Genomic DNA, 14,222 nt, shown 5'->3' with positions numbered 1-14,222 from the left:
CCTTCAGGTGTGTTCACATGAAAAAGAGCAGCAATTGATGCCAGGTGTGGATTCGTACCCTCGCCTTCTGCTGGAGGATGAAGAGGAGGAGGAGGATGAAGAGGATGAGGAGGAGGAGGAGGATGAGGAAGAAGAGGAGGAGGTGAAGGGCTCAAGGCAAAATATCCATGACAGAGAAAAGTCTCCCTGTACAGCAGAAATCATTTTTAAGACCTTGTGACTTTTAAGAGGAAAAAGTGGTTAAATAAAAATCTTTGATGTTTGTTGTTGGGTTTTAAATGTTCAGAGTCATCGCTGCCTTCGTCTACCTCCTCCCGCCGCTCCCTCATTTACAGGGTGAGACAAACACCGAGAGGCCGAAGTTCACTGGAGTCGTCTGAAGGGGGAATGGAAAATAAAACTGTTCTATCCAAATCTTGAGTGTGTGTGCGTGTGTGTGTGTGTGTGTGTGTGTGTGTGTTTGTGAGGTTTTTATTATACATTTCCACTGAATCAGATAAAAATGTAACTTGTGCTCTATCATAAATATGTTTTAATTGGATCACATACAAGTGACTCAATAAATAAAAAGCAGATGTTTATGTGATTTCAGCTGTGGTCAGTAAATGTTGAATTTGCCCAGTTTGACAATCAGACAATAATTTACCAGATTGTTTATTTGGGGATAATAATCATTTCCTGACTTGACTTGAATTTAACGAAGATATCGTAAAATATTCCTGTTTAAATCTACCCGATCTCAAAACTCTATATTTTATATTTTTCTCAGTGTTTGTGTTTCATGATATTTAACGACATTAAACCTGAACTGTCTGTGGAATCACTGAGCTGCAGAATTGAACAGCAGCAATTTGAAAAATCCTAATTGCAGCTCTTCACCTCATCATCTGTGTTGGACGAGTTACAACAAACACTGCCACGTTTACAGAGAGAGAGAGAGAGAGTGAGAGAGAGAGAGAGAGAGAGAGAGAGGGAGAGAGTGGGTGAGGAAAAAGGGAGAAATGAACGAGAGACAGAAGAAAAGAGGGAGGCAGGCTGAAGGTGAAGATAAATGATGTAGGAGGGGAAAGGAGAGAGAGAGTCTCACGGTTTAATGACACCTCTTCCTCCCTCCTTTCCCCTCCCCCCTTTCCTCCTCCTCCTCCTCTCTTCTCGGTCCTTCATCGGCTGGACTGTGGCTTCCAGGCAGAATGGAAAAACGCCACGTTGCATCGCCCCCCCCCCCCCCCCCTCCCTATCATCCAGCTGTTGTTCACATCAGCACTGTGGGAACAGACAGTACTAGTCGCCCCTCTCCTCCCTCACCGGCCCCGAGGAGACGCTGGGTCATGGATCCAGAGTTCGGCTGCTTCTGTCTGTCGGCAGGTGTTTTGAGGAGCAATGATGTAAACGTTCCACAGGCTCAAGAGAACTGAATGATTCAGACCCACAGGAGCCGAAGCTTCAGAGCTGCAACATCCCCAGAGGATGAACCCTCACCGTCAAGTTATTCAAGGTTTATTCAGACAGAACAACAGAGCAGCTGGTGACACACTCAGTCCACAGCAGATTCAGAGATTGAGATCAGAAGTTTGAGACATGACACTGGATCCCTGCGGCCCTGTGACCTCTGACCTCTGACTTGGGGTCAAAACGCTGAACATCAGACACACCTTCCTTAAAACAGAAACAAATGAAACCTTGAGTTCACACGCAGCTTATTCACAACTTCATGTTTTCACGATCCTTCCTCATCTTTTATTCACTTCAGTCGTCATGAGACAAAGAACGATGAGAAATTTCAATCTATTTCCTCAGTCTTCTTTACACACTAGCACCCGGTGCAGTGTGAACATCATGTGAATCAGTTGTTTCCCTTCTTGGCGTTGGTCAAGGCCTTAAAAAGCAGCTGCTGAGACTTTCTGATTTTCAGCTCCATGATCAAACTGGGAATCCTGCAGCTTCCAGACGGTGAGTCAGTGGGAGCAGAGAGTTAACATGAGGCCCTGCCTACAGGAAGAGAGAGGGAGAGGGGAGGGGGGGTGTACTGGGAGGTTTGGCAGACAGGAGGGGGGAGGGAGGGGGCCGTCCCACTGGAAACGTCTTCTGTGTGAAGTGGTGAGAGAATCAGATCGTCCAGCATTCAGCCGACTTCTCTCCTGGTGCCGCTGCTCCACAAAGACAAGGTAAGAGGTCTCACTCTGATCCAAATCTCCTGACTCTGGTTTATCCTTCCTCACGGGAGCGTGGGTCAGTTTAAAAGCTGGAGTAATAAAAGCTGTGGAAGAAGAGATTTAGTCTTTTCCTTAGTTTGACTGTGAGGTTCAGTTTTGCAGAAGGATGTGAAGGGGAACATGAGGAGTTGGCCGGAGCAGAATCTGGTTTTGTGATTATTCTGCTTCATGTTCGAGGGGAAACTTTTAGATGCAGAATTATTTCCTTACCTTAAATGTCTTTGTTAGCTGCTCTAAATCCAACTAAACATTTCTGCTGAAAGTTTTTCTGAACCAAATCTTTTCTCCTCAAAATTGAACCGACATTAATTCACGTTTCGGCCTCAAACGTAATTTGCTTCACCTGCAGCAGATCATCCAAAGGCAGCTGAGTCTGTTTACCTCCGTCTCTAAACTTTCCGTTAAAACCAACACCCTCCCCATCGAGCCCTGGGGTCTGAAACTCAGCTCCTGAGGCCTCGGATCTGAACGATCTGTTATAACTGCACAAACAGCTGCGAGGAAAACCACCGCCTGCAGGTAAACAGGCTCTGGCTGTGAGGGACTCATTCTCTGTGGAGGTATTGTGTGCCACATCGGCAACAGGGTGAGATGGAGGAGGGGGGGGGGGGGGGCTGCTTATTAAGGGTTGACAGAGGAGGAGGGAGGCGTCGACACAAACAGTGATTATACATTTAAACAGCTTTTCTTATTGCTGGATTATGTGTTTTATGGAATTAAGACACAGTTCAGCTCGATGCCTCTTTGTTCTGAGAAGATTCAGTGAGAAGAAAGAAAGACGAGAGGAAAGAGGTGGATTCCAACAAAGCCTGACAGAGGAATGAGAGCGTTTCTCCACCACAAATATCTCTCTCTCTCTCTCCCTCCCTCCCTCCCTCCCTCCCCCCCTCCCTCCCTCCATCCTCTCCCCAGACTCCCACTCTCTGATTACTCCCATGTAACGGAATGCGGGTTGCCATGGTGTTCAGTTACCAGCTGTTCAAAGCTCCTCTGTGAAGAATCTGCAAAAGACAAACAGGCTGAAAGTCCTGCAGAGTTTCCGTGTTGTTATGGTTCCGTCCCCACGTCTCCAATGGGTTTAGGTCTCATCCTCCGGCGTCACGTGATCACTCGGTCACGGGTTAGTGTTAGAGTCGGTCCCTCGCTAACACTCGAATAGTTCAACATCTGCAGGAAAGACTCAGACCAGGAGATTGGAGGTTGTTCAAACAGAAGATTGAAGCCCAAGCTTGTGGAAAGGACACGTGTTGTTATCTCCTATGAGAGGTTGTGGGAGTTAAATGTGTTTAGGTCGTTTCTAAACAAAAAAGATAATTAGCAATTAGACGTAAAGTGCTGACTTTGTAGTATGTGCATGAAACGGCTGCTTTCACGTGTATCTGCTGCAAAGGAACCGATCCTCCACCCAGATGTGAGGCTGAATCACACACCCACAAAGTTTGACTCATCTGTGAAAGCTGTTCTGACTCCTCTGACCTCTAGAAATGAGAAATATTTGCTTTTTCACAGATTCTGATATACGGAGAAGATGCATAAATAAGAAATGTTCGATCATTGTGTACTAAGTTAAAATCTAATATATCATAACAAATATGTCTGGAGGGATCTTTAACTTTATGAACACTGATTTATTCAAATAGTTTTAGATTTCTGTGGATCTTTTGAGAACTTGTTGAATCTTTATTCCTCTTTTCATGAGATTTTCTTCTCACCTGTTGGAAACCATTTGTGTTGGCAGCTGTGAGAGCGAGTTAAAGAGCCACAGCTTCTCTACGTCTGATTGTTGAGGTGGCAGCTCTGAACCAAAAGGGAGGAGAAGGGATAATAAGGGAGGAGGAGGAGGAGGGGAGGGGGGTTGTGGTCCCGGAGCGGAGGATGCTGGGAAATATCAGGCCAGCTTGGCAAAGTCTAGAAAAAAGTTTTAATCCACCGACAGGAAGGAAGGATCACGTTGTTCTTTGGGTTCGACGTGGAACAGACACACCTGCAGATTAGTGTCTGCAGAGAGAGAGAGAGGGAGAGAGAGAGAGAGAGAGAGAGAGAGAGAGAGAGAGAGAGAGAGAGGAAGGAAGAAGAAAGGAAGGAAGAGACAGTGTTAACGGTCGAGGTCGGTGTAATAAAACTAAAGATAAACACAAAGTTACGACAAAGCCAGTAAAGCTAAATCCTAATTTTTTGCAGCAGCTGACCTGCCTCAGGCTTTTATTTTGAATCACACAAACCTCAGACCTCACAGTTTAGAACTTGGAGAGTTTCATGTGACCCAGGTTCCGTTGATCCTGAATATTCTCCTCCTCCTCCCTGCTCCTCTTGTTTCTGCTCTTTGTCTCTGAGTGACAGGGGTGACTGGTGGTCTCTGAAAACCACTCTTTGTCCCGGGGTCCCCTCTCTGGAGGAAAACAGGATTTGTCAGGTGTCTAGTTGCCAGTGGAGGAGAAGGAGGAGGTGGCTGTGACTGAAGGGGGGGGGGGGGGGGGGGTAACACTGGTGTTATTTTACATATTTACTTGGAAAACCAAAGATTATTTTAGCACAGGGATGTATTTGTGTCAGAAAACTCTTTAAAACAAGTTTATAAGAGCAACACGTTTACATTTCGGAGACCAATAGTAACACGTTCTCTCTCGGGTCATGACCAGCTCTACAAAACATGTCCTGGATAAAAGTTCTTTAGTTTTTGGCGCCATCCTGTTATCAAAATAACAATCAATAAACAATAAACAAACAAACACTAATGAAACCATAATAAAGACAGCCTAAAGCTTGTGGCGTCTGATGTCAGATGGTAATGCTGAGGATACTACAGCTGGGTTTGCGTTATCTTCAAATGTCTTGTTTTGTTCGACCAACAGGACGATAAAGAAATGATTCAATCTGCAACCAGCAGATATTTTAATGTTGTGATGATCACAACTTAAATTCATCGACTGATCGTTGCAGTTTTCATTTCGTGAACTTCAGCCTCCTTCAGGAGCTCAGAGCTCACAGAGGAAATCACTGTGCAGGAGCTTCTCGGAGTATTTGCCTCCTGTGCCGTGTTGTTTGTCCGTCCTGTTTACTGGCAGACAGATGGCTGCAGGTTGTTTTTCCAGGCTTCGAAAACCCGCCTGTTATGTCACCGAGGAGAAGCAGAAAGAATTCCTCTGAATCTGTTCCCCCGGCTGGAAAAAGACTCAGACGCAGAGCGAGACAGAAAAAGACGGACGTCTGAGAGAAAGTGAGGGCGGCGTCTGTCTGCGCAGAAAGTTCCAGTCCGGGTTGTTTTCCGCCGTAGCGAGTTTACACTTGCTTACCTTACTAACCTCCCAAATTAAACACATCTGAGGGGAAAGAGGCTCCTTTATGAGCCTGAAGTTTCCCTTTTAGCCGCTGCTGTTTGATTATGAGAGCGGCTTTCCAAATAAAACACCTTCTCCAGCTGTTACGTCAGTCCGAGCCTCCATGACCGAGCAGGAATATGTAACAGCGGACAAGCGATGAGAACACCGCGTCCCTCCAAATCAAACACTGACCCCGGCGCTTCCTGGAGAGGACGCCGGGGTTGAGTTTCTCACCCTCAGTCAGACGCACATCTCAGACGTGTTAGAGGTTCTTTCTACGAAGTTTCCCGTCAGCAGAACCCCCCCCCCCCCCTCCCCTCAGAAGGTAAAGAGACGTTTCCTTGTGAGCTGGATTATTTGGAGACGTCTGTATTTTTCCACGTCCACGTCCAAGTCCTCTGATGACTCCTCGGCCCTTCGTAAACAGTGGTCGCCATTGTGGAGGTGCTGCCTTCATTCTGCGTCGTGCACTGAAGGAGCTTTGGTTCCCTTCGACAGGAAGATCAGAACAATGCAAAGACATTCTTGTGGCTACTGAGTTCTTCTCCAGATTTAATTACTTCTTGCATAGAAGCAGTAAAGGAACATCTCTTCTATCTAGTTTTTATTACGGTAACAACACCTGCATCAACAGGAGCAGCCGTGCAGATCGGAGATACGATGCATCGTTAGCTGCTCTGAAGTCCAAGTCTGTTGTTCTGGACATATACAAGATGATAAGACCATTACGTTTGAAGGAAGGACTTCAAGTTGGTTCTGAGGAGCTTTATTTTGATGTAAGATCTTGTGCTAACTTGCTCTGAGGAGAGAACACGACATCACCTGAAAGAAAACAACACCAAAGTTCAAACACCGTTAATCCGCTCAGAGAAATTCTTCTTCGAGTCGAGCAGTAAACACATTTTGCAGATTGACAGAAATGCTTCTGTTGCTTGAGGGTTTGTCAAACATCTCATGCAGACTTCACCCTTTTCACTGCATGTGTCCGAACACGTCGTCCTTTTCAGACGCTTCGTGTCGAGACGCCTTCCAGCTTTGTCTTCTCTCGGACGCCGGGCAACCATCTGAGTGAAATGTCAAGCTTAGTCTCCCTCGAGGTGAAGCTTTCAAGACACAAGGAATTCTTCTCCAGCTCCTCGGCGTCTGATTGGACAACTGCAGCACTTGTTGACGGACATGTTCGATGTTTAACGTTGCTTGACAAGATCGGTTTGTTTCATTCTGCTGGTTCATTGTGGGTTTTAACCTGCTGGCCTCTAATCCGAGGGGCTGGAATTCAGAGTATGCACAGCTCAGTTTTTTAAATCAGACTCTCCCCCACTGATCTCCTGCAGCGTTCAGGACATCGTGCGATCTGGCTCAGGCCTGAGAGGAGAATTCCTCAACAAACACACGAGATACAGACGCTTGTATCAAGATGTCTTCCTGCTCGTCCTCACATCCAGTCACAACAGATGCAAACAATGATCTGAAGGGAACAGGTGGAGCCTCCACAGACTCTTCAACTCGCCTGTGGACCTGTGCACTGTGTGATCTGTGATGCCGAGATGGTTTATCGATGTCTGAGTGAAACCGCTGACATCACGAAGGTGGAGATAACAAACACTAAAGAGAGGTGGGAAGCCCAAACAACGTCCTTCACCACACAGAGGAGCCCTTATTTAGTCCTTCACATGAGATGAGATGAAGGAGGAGAGTTTCAGATCGAGTGCTCAGACGCTCAGATGGAGACAGGACGATAAGGAACTCGTCTCAGAGCTGCAACAGCTCACAGGAATTTCCCAAAGATGGTTAATCAGCTCAAACACTGCTGAGGGAGAAATGTCGTGAACCGTGCAGGTCGTCAAACATAAACCAAAGTTCTGGAGCAAAGTTCAATCTGGAAAACAAAATGAGGAAGTTAAGGGATCAGCACATTATCTGTAGTTCATTCTGAGAGAAACAGGAATGTGTCCAAAACATGTCAACCTCAAGGTGGCGCTAAAGATGCCTGAAGACGCACGTCACACACACTGGACATCTCTCCACGTGAAAACTGTTGTATTGTTAATATAATTGATATATTTGATCGTCCATGTTGTTTTCTAAAGGACGTGTTGAGCTCAGACACTTCACATGTTCCTGAAAATCAACCTGTGGAAATAATAATGATAATAAAAAAGACATTTTGTGTTTGTGTCCACAGACTTTAAAGATGAGGATGTGGATCGTCTTCCTCCTGTGCCTGGCCGGCCACGCCATGGCTGCTCCTGTGAGTCATACTGCGTGTGTGTGTGTGTGTGTGTGTGTGTGTGTGTGTGTGTGTGTGTGTGTGTGTGTGTGTGTGTGTTTGTGTCTTTATGAGCTTGTTCCTCCCTTTGTGTGATTTCCTGAGTCCACCGCCGTGTGATCATCAGTTCACGTGTGCTTTTGTGTGTGTGCGTGCATGAATTCAATTGTGTTTTCCTATCCATGTGAAGCTCCTGTGTGTGTTTGTGTGTGTGTGTGTGTGTGTGTGTGTGTGTGTTCAGATTGTGAGTCTGTGCAGATGAAATGTTTAATTTCCTGAGACCAATTGCTCCCTTGAGCACACACTGTAGTTGTGTGTGTAGATTTGGAGCTTCGGTGTGTGTTTGTGTGTGTCTCTGAACAGTGTGTTATGTGTTCATGTCCTTAATGTGAGTTTAACTTGTGTTTGTGTGTGTTTGTGTGTGTGTGTGTTAGACTGAGGAGGTGCTGGTGACTGAGGAGCCCGTTTATGAGGTGAGTCCAGATGTTGAGAAAGTCTTTAAAAAGCTGCTAAAACCAAAGAACAACAAATTAAATTCACCACATTTGTTTTTATGAATCCACTTGTTCCCCTGAGTGTAAACTGTGACTGTGTCAAGTGTGTGTTCACGTGCCAGACTGTTTAACGTGTCTGTGTGTGTGTGCAGGATATTGATGATGCTGTGCCAGTGATTGATGAGACAGTTGTCGAGGTCAGTCTAACATGTTCATCCTCTCATCATTAAAAAACCCAGAAAAATACAATACATCATTTCCAGCAGAAACAAGGATGTTTAATTCATCGACTTAATTCCAACCAGTGGAGAAACAAAAGCATCAGATAAATATTTATCAACTTTAGATGCATTTCTTTGGGAATGAGAATGAAGGCAACTTTTACACGCTTTAGTTTCCAGATTGTCTCAGATTGTCTCAGGAAACTGGACCCACATAGTTCTGGTCTCATCTGAGTTGGATTTGGCCGCTGCGTCGTGTTTCCTGAGCCACGCAGCTGCTCAGAGAGATGATCTGATCTGTGATGGAGCTCTGGGGTTTGGGAGGCCGCTGGTTTCGGTCCACGTGACGCTGGTGGCGAGTTCTCGTGTGAACGCCCACAGCTGAGCGCCGCTGAAACCAAACAGAAAACTTCCACTTGGGCAAAGTTATTTCAGAATCAGATTCTGCAAACAGACGCTTCTGGAAACGCTCGAGGACGTTCAGCCGTTGTTCCCAACTCGCTCCCCCTCTGGTACGATCTCCTGTGAGAAGTGTGGAACTGACTGAATCAGCTCCAGCAAGTTGTAGAGTGAAGCTGAACTGTACATCAGATGAAAAGACTCAGAAGTTATTAAAAACTAGAGTTTATCTCCAATATTCAGCAGGAAACTTTGAAAGGATTCTAAACAGAGTTTGATTTGGAGCTTACTCTTCTGGCTCAGGAGGCAGAGGATCATTTGATTTTTTTTAGACCCCTAGTGGCCGAAGTTGTATATTGATCAAGAGGCAAAAAATATTCCCTAAACAAATATTTTGTCTATGTTTATTTGTTGATCCTCAGATTTTTCTTCAGCCTCGTTTCTTGGCCTCCAGATAAAAGTTCGGTCACTAAATTCCTTCCTGATTCACGTGATACCTCTGAGGCCTTCGTCTGAATCATCCCACCAAATCTTTTCCTTATATGAAGAAACATAACTATACATAAATATACTTTTTTCTCGGGGCACAGAGTCTCTCGTCGTACACAAACTGTTGGAGTCGGCCTCCATGTGAATGTGTTTATCGTTTCCTGCTCCAGAGGTCCAGTGGGACCAGAGATCCCACAGCTGTTAATTTTAGCCGCTCACTCAAACCGCCAGGAAGCCATTACGTCTTTCATGGCTTCACCACATGTGGATCCAGCTGCTTGTTATTCGGGGAGGAACCTTCTTTAGCGGTGACGCTCACATTCGGTTTTTTTCTCTTCAGGAAAAAGCCTGAGGGAACGTTTAGGCGGTTTGGTCAGAGTGGACATCGAGCAGAAATAGTCTCAGATCTGCAGAAAGTGTAAAAAATGCAGATGTGAGTTCTCTCTCCTCGAGTGTGATGTGCTCACAGTCTGACCTCTGACCCCTGGTTGTCTGCAGGAGCCCGAGGTGGGAGCCAACCCAGTGCAGGTCGATGTGGGAGAGTTCGACGAGGCCATCGAGATCGTTGAGGAAGAGGTTTTGGACAGTAAGTTCACGAACGCACACAAGTTGTCATCACTTCAGATGGAGGATGAACTGACTCCCGGATATTAACCAAAAGACAAACCCAACAGTGAAAAGTTCAACCTCATTGGAGCCGTAACTTTGTTTCCAAACGGGTCTCTTCAATTATATTTGTTTCATTATTGTCATATTTATATTATTAATTACATGTGTTGTTTTTGCTATGGTAAAGTTTCATGGACAGGAAGTTGTATTATTTTGCTTCTATTCCCTACATGATGAATACACTGCTGCACGCACACATACATTCTTTAGCTGAACACTAAAGTTTCAGTGACTCCAGAGATGAAATGTGTCGCGTGTGTTGCTTCACACAACGTTAGATTGAACTGACTCGGCTCCTCTGGCCTCTGGTGTTCGGGTTGTGAAGCTCTGTCGACTTTCACCGAGCCTCAGACTCACAAATTCAAAGAGCCGTAATAACAGAGTGGCTGATTCTGAGAGGAGACGTCTGTAATTACATGTTCTGCTTCGAGAGGTTCGACCGACAGGAAACAGTTTGTACAAAATGTACAAACTGTACCAGCGTCAGACAGAAAGTAGACGTTTTGTTTTCCAACTGACATCAACTTCTTTACTCTGCTGAATAATCCTCATATTACAATGAAAACATTCTTTATTAGAAGCCAATGTAATTCAAGTAAAATTTAGAAAAAATTAACTTTTTAAGTGACTTTAGAACTGCTCTCTGAAGAAATTAATGATCAGCACATCTGGAAACAAAGTTGAGCAAATGAAATGATGAAATGATGAAATGATGAAATGATGAAATGATGAAATGCCCAAAATGCAAAATGCAAAATGGAAGGATGGATGACAGAGGGAAAAAAGTAAAGAAGAAGAAAGATTATCCCTGTGATATCATTTTGAAAGTAACTGCAGCTTTCAGTGGATATTAGATAAAAAAAACACTCACTTGGACTCAAAGGTCACCTGATTAGATTTGGTAGGTCAAAGGTCAAAATGATCTTAAAGTAGAAGCAGCCTGTAACTCCGCCTGTGTCTCTGCAGATCCCTGCCTGAACCACCACTGCAAGAAGGGCAAAGTGTGCGAGGTGGACGAGGACAACACCCCCCTGTGTGTGTGCCAGGACCCCACCACCTGCACCGCTGCCGAGGGAGAGTTCGAGCACGTGAGTGAAAAACAACAACAAGCTGTTAAGAACTTAACCTTCTGTTAAATCTCCTCTTATGGAAACCAGTGGAGTAGCCACTGGAAACTTAAACAGTAAATTTGATCCCTTCTTCTTCTTCTTCTTCTTCTTCTTCTTCTTCTTCTTCTTCTTCTTCTTCTTCTTCTTCTTCTTCTTCTTCTTCTTCTTCAGGTTTGCGGCACCGACAACAAGACCTACGACACCTCCTGCCACTTCTTCGCCACCAAGTGCGCCCTGGAGGGAACCAAGAAGGGCCACAAGCTGCACCTGGACTACATCGGACCCTGCAAACGTGAGCTGGCAATGAAAAGCCTTTGAGTCGGAGTCTCTTTGGGCTCCGACTCAAAGGACGAGCACAATTCAGTGTTCTCTGAATGTTCTCTGAATGTTCTCTGAATGTTCTCTGAATGTTCTCTGAATGTTCTCTGAATGTTCCCTGAATGTTCTCTGAATGTTCTCTGAATGTTCTCTGAATGTTCTCTCTCGACGTGTCATCTGTTTGCGTTGCTGTGATTGATGGGCGGCTCACAGGATCCGTCCTGACATGCAGGCTGCATTTCTTCCACTGTTCAAACTGACTCTGTGTGAGGAGAGGAGTCGGGGCCCAAGGGTCCAGGTGGAGATCAAGGTTCTATAAGATCTCACAGGTCGCAGGTTTTGACTGTGGATCTGTTTGTTTCTTGGAAATAAAGATTTGAAAAGTAGAAAACTTAAGTAAAGTTAATTAAATCTCACAAACAAAACAGTGAACTTTAAATAGTTTTTATTGAAGAATATTTACTAAAGGACGGTTTTCCCAACATAACTTTATTTATTCCAGTTCCTGTAACTGGTGCAACAACCATGAGCCTCATCAAATTGGACTTGATGCTTCATTCAGTCACTTTTTGTTCTGTATTTGCACTAAATGATCAACCACACGTCAAATAAAGAAAGATAATAAAAAGCTGCTGCTGCTCACGACTCCTGTTTGACTCTAATAACCAGTGTGTGTGAGCGATCCAGTATTAAAGTGTGTTTTCTCTGTGCAGACATCGACACCTGCCTGGACCACGAGCTGAGCGAGTTCCCCCTGCGCATGAGGGACTGGCTGAAGAACGTCCTGGTGACTCTGTACGAGCGCGACGAGGACAACAACCTGCTGACCGAGAAGCAGAAGCTCAGGGTGAGACACAGCTTCTTACGAAAGAGGCAGAAGCGTCCGCCGGAGATTCTGAAAACAAAACTTAAATCAAAAGTCCTTAAACAAAACAGAATATGACAAATTCCCCTCCAACATTTCTCAAGTCATCACAAAGCACAAACTCTGAAGAGAAAGTTTATTGTGATTCGTCAAAAACCAAGAGTTGCTTCTTTTACAGGTTTACAAAGCATTTATAACAAAAGTGAATTTATATTTCTTCTTTGTGTCAAGTTTAAATGTGACAAATAGTAAAGATTGTATAGTTTAAAGTTCTTCTCTGGTGCTGGAGGAACACAATGTTTCGTTTGATCTGGTTTTCTTTAACTTGAAGATGCTCATAAAGAATAAATATGAATCCAAACTGAGGATTAAACTCATTCACTCTGATGTGCATACACTTAACTTCTGTTTATACGACGACTCCACAGCCGCCAGAGCAGACTTAGCTTCTGTGGATCATTAAAAAGAGCATCTGGAAAACATCAGGTTCTAACGGGACATTAAAAAAAGACCTTTTGCTTCTTGCTCATCATATAAAGCTCAGTGGCACCAGAGAGGAGCAGAGACAAATGTTCATACCTCCAAAACTAAAAAACAGAAAGTCCTACGAGCTCATTGAACGCATCTTCGTGTTTCTGACGCTTGTCTGTTGAAATGTTTCAGGTGAAGAAGATCTACGAGAACGAGAAGCGGCTGCAGGCCGGCGAACACTCCCTGGACCTGCTCGCCCACGACTTCGAGAAGAACTACAACATGTACATCTTCCCCGTGCACTGGCAGTTCGGACAGCTCGACCAGCATCCCGTCGACGGGTACGAGCCGCTGTTTCAGCCTTTGTCGTTTTCAGTTTCCTGACAGCGTTGTGACGTGCGTGTCTTTGTGTGTCTGTGTGCGTCGCCCTGCAGATACCTGACCCACACAGAGCTGTCCCCCCTGCGTGCCCCCCTCATTCCCATGGAGCACTGCACCACCCGCTTCTTTGAGGAGTGCGACAGCGACAGCGACAAATACATCGCCCTGGAGGAGTGGGCCGCCTGCTTCGGAGTCAAGGAGCGTAAGTGTCCACCGTGCAAACTCCAATTCACATGAGTCGATATCTAGAGGAACCATAACTTATTGTTAATTTACAGTAATTATAAATCTCTTACACCCTAGCACTTTAACTGACAGATGTTGTGAATGTTTGTCTTTGCAGAGGACGTGGACAAGGACCTGGTCATCTAAGCTCCTCAGAGCAGCAGCAGTCTGATTCCTAGTCGCTACTAACGGGACAAGGTGCTGATCCCTAAGTTAAAAATCTCAGTAACGGTGCTAATTGCAAATTATTTTTTATTTTGTTTTTGTTTGAATTATGACTTTTCCTACCTATACCACTAAAAAGATTACAAAAGAGAAACGTGCACAGTCTGTACTGACTTTGAATTCTCCTGTTGGTGGAACAAAACTCCCAGTAAAGTAAACTCAAGACCTCTGGTGTAAATGTATGTTGTGGACAATATTATTTTAGACGCTATGATTTGTTCAGGGTTTTAAACGGAGAACAATTTGAAACGTTTTTATTGAGGAGACAAAAACTGTAAAGTCCAAAATAAAGTTTCTAAATAAATGCTCCCTCTGCTTGCTTTCTACCAAACCACAGTTTAGTTGTTGCACTCTGTCGGTGGTGGACTCCTTATTTTGTGTATTTTGGTTCCTGAACCTTTGACTACTGCTTGTTCGTTGTTATTTTCCAAACAGAGTCTGTGTCCCGCTCGAGGACACACGCGTGTGATGATATTTTTGAAGCAATAAAGACGATATGTTGTTTTGGACGTGTCACTGAGGGAAAATCTCGCAGGTTGAGTGTTTTTCTCAAT

The 14,222-nt window shown here is 44.8% G+C and overlaps 1 protein-coding gene across 2 annotated transcripts; it reads left to right on the top strand.

Annotated features, from left to right (window-relative positions):
* Window positions 1-2,072: 2,072 nt before the first annotated feature.
* Window positions 2,073-13,973, top strand: sparc (secreted protein, acidic, cysteine-rich (osteonectin)). 2 transcript variants are annotated; one of them, XM_062394066.1, is made up of 11 exons: window positions 2,073-2,165; window positions 7,719-7,784; window positions 8,237-8,275; window positions 8,449-8,493; window positions 9,904-9,991; window positions 11,041-11,162; window positions 11,355-11,475; window positions 12,215-12,348; window positions 13,030-13,178; window positions 13,272-13,420; window positions 13,562-13,973. In XM_062394066.1, the coding sequence occupies exons 2-11, from the start codon at window positions 7,728-7,730 to the stop codon at window positions 13,588-13,590; spliced, it is 933 nt and encodes a 310-aa protein (XP_062250050.1). In that variant the 5' UTR covers window positions 2,073-2,165; window positions 7,719-7,727; the 3' UTR covers window positions 13,591-13,973. The 2 variants fall into 2 exon arrangements, with proteins under 2 accessions (XP_062250050.1, XP_062250051.1); XM_062394067.1 differs by lacking the exon at window positions 8,449-8,493.
* The last annotated feature ends 249 nt before the right edge of the window (window positions 13,974-14,222 follow it).

This window comes from Platichthys flesus, chromosome 8, assembly GCF_949316205.1.
Source record: "Platichthys flesus chromosome 8, fPlaFle2.1, whole genome shotgun sequence".
NCBI classification, from domain to species: domain Eukaryota; kingdom Metazoa; phylum Chordata; class Actinopteri; order Pleuronectiformes; family Pleuronectidae; genus Platichthys; species Platichthys flesus.
This window is presented reverse-complemented; position numbering and strand designations above follow the sequence as displayed.

Excerpts from the sequence above, each read along its gene's own strand:
- sparc (XM_062394066.1), top strand. The coding sequence starts at position 7,728 with ATGAGGATGTGGATCGTCTTCCTCCTGTGCCTGGCCGGCCACGCCATG. Across the intron at positions 8,494-9,903 it reads TTGATGAGACAGTTGTCGAG|GAGCCCGAGGTGGGAGCCAA; the intron begins GTCAGTCTAACA and ends GGTTGTCTGCAG. Across the intron at positions 11,476-12,214 it reads CTACATCGGACCCTGCAAAC|ACATCGACACCTGCCTGGAC; the intron begins GTGAGCTGGCAA and ends TTCTCTGTGCAG.